The sequence below is a fragment of the Azolla caroliniana genome, unplaced genomic scaffold (genome assembly GCF_043228905.1).
Source record: "Azolla caroliniana isolate FFs.n. ecotype wild unplaced genomic scaffold, voAzoCaro1.0.p SCAF_16, whole genome shotgun sequence".
Classification (NCBI taxonomy): Eukaryota; Viridiplantae; Streptophyta; class Polypodiopsida; order Salviniales; family Salviniaceae; genus Azolla; species Azolla caroliniana.
Window position 1 is genome coordinate 15,920,249 of NW_028230451.1, and position 6,274 is coordinate 15,926,522.

A 6,274-nucleotide genomic window follows, 5' to 3' on the forward strand; every position below is an offset into this window, starting at 1 on the left:
CTGATTTCCGTCCGTAGTTGGTTCGAATTCGTTTTTCAAGTCGATCCACATGGCGTTTGCAGTGCAGCAATTTCTGATCACGTCGGCCTGCTGGTCCTCCAGATTTGACATAATTTCTAGCTTTGCTGCTAGATCTTTTTCTTCCCACGCAACATAGTTCGAGTCTGTTGTTGTGGGTTGTGTCTCTTTGCCCTCAACAACTGCCCATAATTTTAGTTGTTTGAATATGAGGGTCATTTTGCTACTCCAAACTCTGTAGTTGGTACTATTCAATTTGCTAATTGTTGTTTTTCTGTATAGAAGGTTTTGAGAAGATGTGGATGATGAAGGAGATATTGAAGGAGTTGCCTCAGCCATGGTTGAATAAGAGAAATTCAGAACCAAGAATGCGCAGGTCTTTTAAAAAAGGTTAGAATCTTGGCCTACAGAGTGATTTTCTTTATTCTGTTTGTTGTTTTCCTATAATTTTAGTGTATGGAACCTTGCTCTGATACCATATAGAAGAACAGAGACAGGGAGATAGAGAAGGGGAAGAGAGAAGGGAAGAAGGATAACTTCTTTATTTCTAATTTTTGTTGTTCTTCTCTCTCAATTGAGAAAGGCGTGTGTTGTTTTCATATAGGCTACATGTGCCTATTCATGTGACTCTTCATATAAGGAGTCGTAACTGTTTATTTTATTTATTTTACAATTTTATTGTTTTCCTTATTTTCTAACACACTACTCATGCTTGGCCCGTTCTTTGGATTGGTTTGCACACAACATGGCTACCTCCACCATCCTCAATGCTGTCCCTCAAGGCTTGCTCCTCATCATATATCTTCGCACTCATGATTTGTTAACGAATCAACAGATCATAGAACCAATACAACACATAATTAACTCTCTCTCTCTCACACAATCTCAGTCTTTCAATTGTGGAGTTTTGAGTTGGACATCACTTGTTTAGGGAATTTGTCGGATGAAAAGAAATGTTGTTACATCACACCTCAACAAAACAATGCGGGCAGATTTGTTAACAAATCAATAGATCATAGAATCAATACAAAATATAGTTAATTCTCTCTCTCTTGTTTATTTCTCACATATTGGAACAAGCATTTTACAATTATTATTACACGTGACAAATCCATGGCTATCACATATTGTTTAGGAATCCATGAATGTTGTTGAATAGTCCATGATAATCACATGTTTTGCGTAGTTTTTCCATATGTATGATCCCTGAGCTCAACTGAGTCGATGTATACCTCAGACGTGGACATTTCCATATATTTATATGATGTATTGCCATTCAAAATCGATTTCCTCGACTTACTCATCATGGTCGATGTGCCTCCGGATCTCGAAGAGTCTCCAAAGGGTCCATCGATGGTTGGAATGCTCTGGCTCTAGCTCTTCTAGCCCATCCCTCCTCATCTTCTCGCTTGGAAGTAAGAGCTCCATCTGTGGATAATAATCAATGGGAGCATGGGGTATGACAGCCACTTTACCTTCCAGCATCTGCACCACACTACTCATGCTTGGCCGGTTCCTCGGATCGGTTTGCACACACAACATGGCTACCTCTACCATCCTCAATGCTTGCTCCCCATCATATATCTTTGCACCACCGATGCCATAGTTCATGAGTCTCTCGTCCACGAGCTCCATCACACCCTCATGAGGATCCAACCTCATATCTAGCGTCTTCCTCAATGCCCTCCAATCTCTCACTCTCCTCCCACTCACGATCTCCAGCAACACAATCCCATAACTATACACATCACACTTCTCCGTGATGGCCCCGTCTGTTAGCCACTCGGGTGCCAAGTACCCTGGGGTTCCCCTCATTATGGTTACCACTGCACTCTGTTCATCTCGTACCACTCTCCGGGACATTCCGAAATCCGATATCTTAGGGAAGAAATCGACTCCCAAGAGTATGTTCTGCGGCTTGAGATCCATGTGTATGATTCTGTCCTCACATTCTTCATGCAAGTAGGCCAGGCCTTTTGCGGTACCCAGGGCTATAGCAAACCTGCGCCCCCATGACAAGATCAGTGGCTGCTTTTCGGCCTTAATCTCCTCGGATTCTGGAGTAAAATTGGGCGTTTTACTGAAGATCCAAGCATCCAAAGAGCCGTTTTCCATGTATTCATACACGAGTAGCTTGTGGGTGGCACCTTCTAGGCAGAAGCCAACCAAGCGAACCAGTTGAAGATGGTGAGTCCGGCCCAGAATTGAGACCTCGGCTATGAACTCTTTATTGCCCTGTTGACCTCCATCGATGAGTTGCTTCACGGCTATGGGAGTGCCATCCTCCATAGCTCCTCGGAAGACATTGCCAAAACCACCACCCCCCAGTGAGTCCGAGAAACCACAAGTATATTCGTGCATCTCCTTCCATGTGAATCGTCGGGGCTTCGAGACCAGAAGTGAGTCACCTAGGAGCTCCTTTTCGATCTCATAATCTTCTAGTCGTCTGGCTTGTAATCTTCGTCTCCTGTGCACATATCCTCCACCCACGAACATAGCGATGATAAGCACAAAGACACCTAATGATACTCCTATTGCGATGGGTTTGGTTAGCAGAGGAGTACTGGGTGAAGAAGTAACTGGGTCCTTCATGAATTTCAAGTATCCTATAAATTCCTTGGTTGCAGAAGCGTTGAATATGATGGTGGCTATGGGACCCTGGATGAGGAAACAAGAACCATTCAGTTTCGACTCCCAGAATGTGGCCGTGCAAGCGCAGTTGTCCAGACAGTGATTTTCCCAGCAGTCTTGGGCCTCGATTCCGGTGTGATCGGGAGGGAGGAATGCATTGGAGAAGTAGCTGGCCCCTGCTATGATTGAACCTCCCAGCAGATTAGATCCATGGACACAAGATGAAGGGGACGGTTCTCCATAACCCGCCTTGAACTTGCAGCCTAATTTGGAATTATTGTTGGAATCCTGGAGCTCTAATTCATTCGGCCCACCACAATCCGGATTGCAAATTTTCTTCTCTTTGTCACATACACCATAGAATCCGCAGAAGAGAGGCAATTGGCATGGATTTATATGGCTGCTTTCGGAGAGATTGGCGAATTCTGTCCAAACCGCAGTGCTGGGTAATCTGGTATCATTAATCGTGTACGCGTGAAGGTCTCCATCACTCTCCAGCCTGAGGAATGTGGCATATGTTATGTTGAAGCCGTCACCGTGAATATCAGCATCCTTGAATATGATGGGCATCGAGCCAATGACGGGCGTCGATTGTTGAGCTCGCCTTCTGCAGTTCTCTGGCGAGATTTGGTTGTATTTTGAAATTATGTCGGAACTGTATGAGTTTGATTGAAATCTTTATGTCAATGAGATTTTCTAACTACTATACATATGTGGAATGTGGCGGGAATTCATTACAAATCCTTAATACTAACCCGTCGATTGTTGATGGAACAATATCCAATTGGAGACTGCTGTGGGGGTCCGGATACCAGCACAATACTGCTGCATAATCGTAGGAGCGATTCAGTTCTTGTGTATCATTGACAGACCAAACCAGATAAGGATGTCCGTATCCGCCGTAATCTGTAGTACTATGAGAGGCATTGTTATTGAAGGCTTTGTATTGTATCTTGGTATAGAGTGTTAGGGTCCCGTTCTTGTCGATGGCTAGGGTGTAGATGGCAGTTTTGTTGGTAGATTCTGTGGTGGAGGCGGCGGTGAGATTCATCCCAGGCCGAAGGGCTTGCAGCACCATGAGCGTGTCGGTGGGATGATCGTATGATTGCCACAGTATCTGCTGTTTCAGAGTAGAGTCGCTAGGACCTGTGGTGTTAGTGAAGAGGACCAGGTTTCCCTCATACGTGATGGTGAGGGATGCATTGGTAAAACCGGGAGTATTGGTCTGCCACACGACCGAGCCGTTCCTGTCGTAATCCACGAGCCGTAGATTGCCATTGTCACGGGAGAGGTGGAGGCAGGCGTTCTCGCCCACAGGGTTGTCGGCATTGGCCGTCCACACGACTTTCCCTTTGTTCGCGTCCTGAGACGCCTTCCCAAAGGCTTTGAAGGCGACGACGGAGAGGTAGTAGGAAGGGGTGCTGGTGCTGCACAGATCATCCGCGGAGATGACGAAGTAGAGGTCGAAGATGAGAGTGTAGTCGAAAAAAATATGTCCCGACAAAATGATGGCCGAGCGACCGTGCAGCCTCTCCTGGGTGCTCAACACTTGTACAAGGGATCCATTGTTGCAGGAGCGAATCGTGGATGCGGCGAGGGTAAAGTCGCCCAGATCATGGGAGTAGGAGAAGAGGCTGTCGTTGACGTTGGAGGCGGGGAACTGGTAGGGGCCCTCAGCAGCAACGCTAGGAATGGATGTTATTAATAGTAGAAGAAGTAAAGGCGTGGCCGCCACACAGCAGCAGAAGGAGGAGTAGCCGCCCCTCCTCCTCCAAATGACATGAATTAAGTGTCCTTGCCAATCCTTACTGTTATTAGCCAAGCCCTCCATGTGTAATGCTCTCTTTCTCTCTCTCATATCATAATCACACCCACATGTGCAATGCTCTCTTTCTCTCTCTCTCTCTCTCTCTCTCTCTCTCTCTCTCTCTCTCTCTTGTGCGTGTCTATATAACCCACATGTTTTGAGCTATAAGAAGAACATGGACGACTCTCTTGTGGGTGTGTCTATATAAACCCACATTTTTTTATTTGTACGAAGATCTTTTGAGTTGTAAGAAGATCGACAACCTCTCTGTCGATATGAATGTTATACGGGGCCAACACGTTTCCTTCTCTTTGGGTGCCAAGTACTGAGTTATCACGGGTGTACGTACGCTCCTTCGACGATGATGAGGTAGATCAAGCCAACATATTATTGTCGTATAGCAAAGTCGTAGTTTGCTTGTGTTTATGATGGTTGACTTTGAGAAATTGTTATTATTGAAAATGTTGACAATGGCACAATGATAGTGAAGCATGATGCTTCAACTTTCTAGCTTGGTTCATTGTTCACAAGTTAGGTGGTCTACTCTTCCTACTCTTACAAAACTACCATATACCTAACATTGACTCTGGAAATAGGCGACGCCTCAAGAAACTTTTGTATTCCTAGTATTGACTTTGATAAAAAGAAGATGCCTTAAAATGCTACCTTTTTTAAGGTTGACCTTGGCAATTATAGGATATGCCTTAAAAAACTACCCTATCGCGATCATTGACTTTGGAATCCGAGATATCTTTTGCACTTAATGATGATGATACCTTACATATCATACCACTTTTGGAATTATTACTAAATTCCATGTGCGATTCCATAGAAGCTCTATTTAAAGAAAATATCATCTTTTGTATAAGGAGAATATGGCATTTTACCAACAAATCAACATTAAATATTACTAACTGGATTTAATAAAATTTAACTAGCCATTTTCCATCGAGTGTTAACATAACGTCTTGAAATTATATATACATTTGGTGTTAACACATCTTGAAATTATATATACATTTGGAGATTTTGATATTTGTTCAATTTTGACTGCTATGTAGAGTCAAGATTTGTCACAATCGGTGTCATGAATACATAAACATCATGGCTTCACTTAAGCTTGAACTTAAGACCTTATAATACATAATCAAGAACCCAACCATTAAGATAGCCTATGATCATATGAGATGATAAAAGCTACTTCTTGTAATACACTGATTATTGTAAATACTTTGGAACCTTCTAGAACATTCTAGAATATCCTAGAACATCTTAGAATATTCTAGGTCTAGAACATTCTAGAACATTATAGAAATCTCTAGGCTATTCAATAAGAACCTATAAATAGGGGTATACATGTATTCTCAAATCAATTCGAATCAAACTGTCAGAACTAAGCAAGAGATTGAACGATTTAAGGAAGGTACAAGAGAATAGAAGAAGAGAGGAGAATAGATTGATAAGAGAAGAGTGGGTTTATTAGAATAGAATGATATAGTAGAGTTTGGCTTAAGAGAGTATGGTCTTTATGCCAAACTGGAGAAGTGCAGTTTTGATTGCAAAGAAGTTGAGTTCTTGGGTTATACCATTTCATCCAAAGGTATCTTCATGGATCCCGTGAAAGTTCAAACAATATTGGAATGGCGTATTCCAAGTTCCGTCCGCGATGTCCAGTGTTTCCTTGGATTTTCCAACTTCTATCGCAAATTCATATGGAATTATTCAAAGATTGTATTTCCGCTCACTCAACTCACCAAGAAAAATCAAGCATTTGTTTCGACCCCTGAAGCAAAGAAAGCTTTTACTCGGTTGAAAGAG

At 43.0% G+C, this 6,274-nt stretch overlaps 1 protein-coding gene across 1 annotated transcript; it reads right to left on the reverse strand.

Annotated features, from left to right (window-relative positions):
- Positions 1-1,156: 1,156 nt before the first annotated feature.
- Positions 1,157-4,578, reverse strand: LOC147854074 (G-type lectin S-receptor-like serine/threonine-protein kinase SD2-5). Its single transcript, XM_087332557.1, has 2 exons — positions 3,405-4,578; positions 1,157-3,304 (listed from the first exon to the last, which is right to left on the reverse strand). The coding sequence occupies exons 1-2, from the start codon at positions 4,505-4,507 to the stop codon at positions 1,315-1,317; spliced, it is 3,093 nt and encodes a 1,030-aa protein (XP_087188683.1). The 5' UTR covers positions 4,508-4,578; the 3' UTR covers positions 1,157-1,314.
- Positions 4,579-6,274: the final 1,696 nt, after the last annotated feature.

Bases quoted from the DNA above. Each gene is read 5' to 3' on its own strand.
- LOC147854074 (XM_087332557.1), bottom strand. From the start codon at position 4,507: ATGAGAGAGAGAAAGAGAGCATTACACATGGAGGGCTTGGCTAATAAC. The intron at 3,305-3,404 runs GTTAGTATTAAG...AAACTCATACAG, and splicing joins GTTCCATCAACAATCGACGG to TTCCGACATAATTTCAAAAT.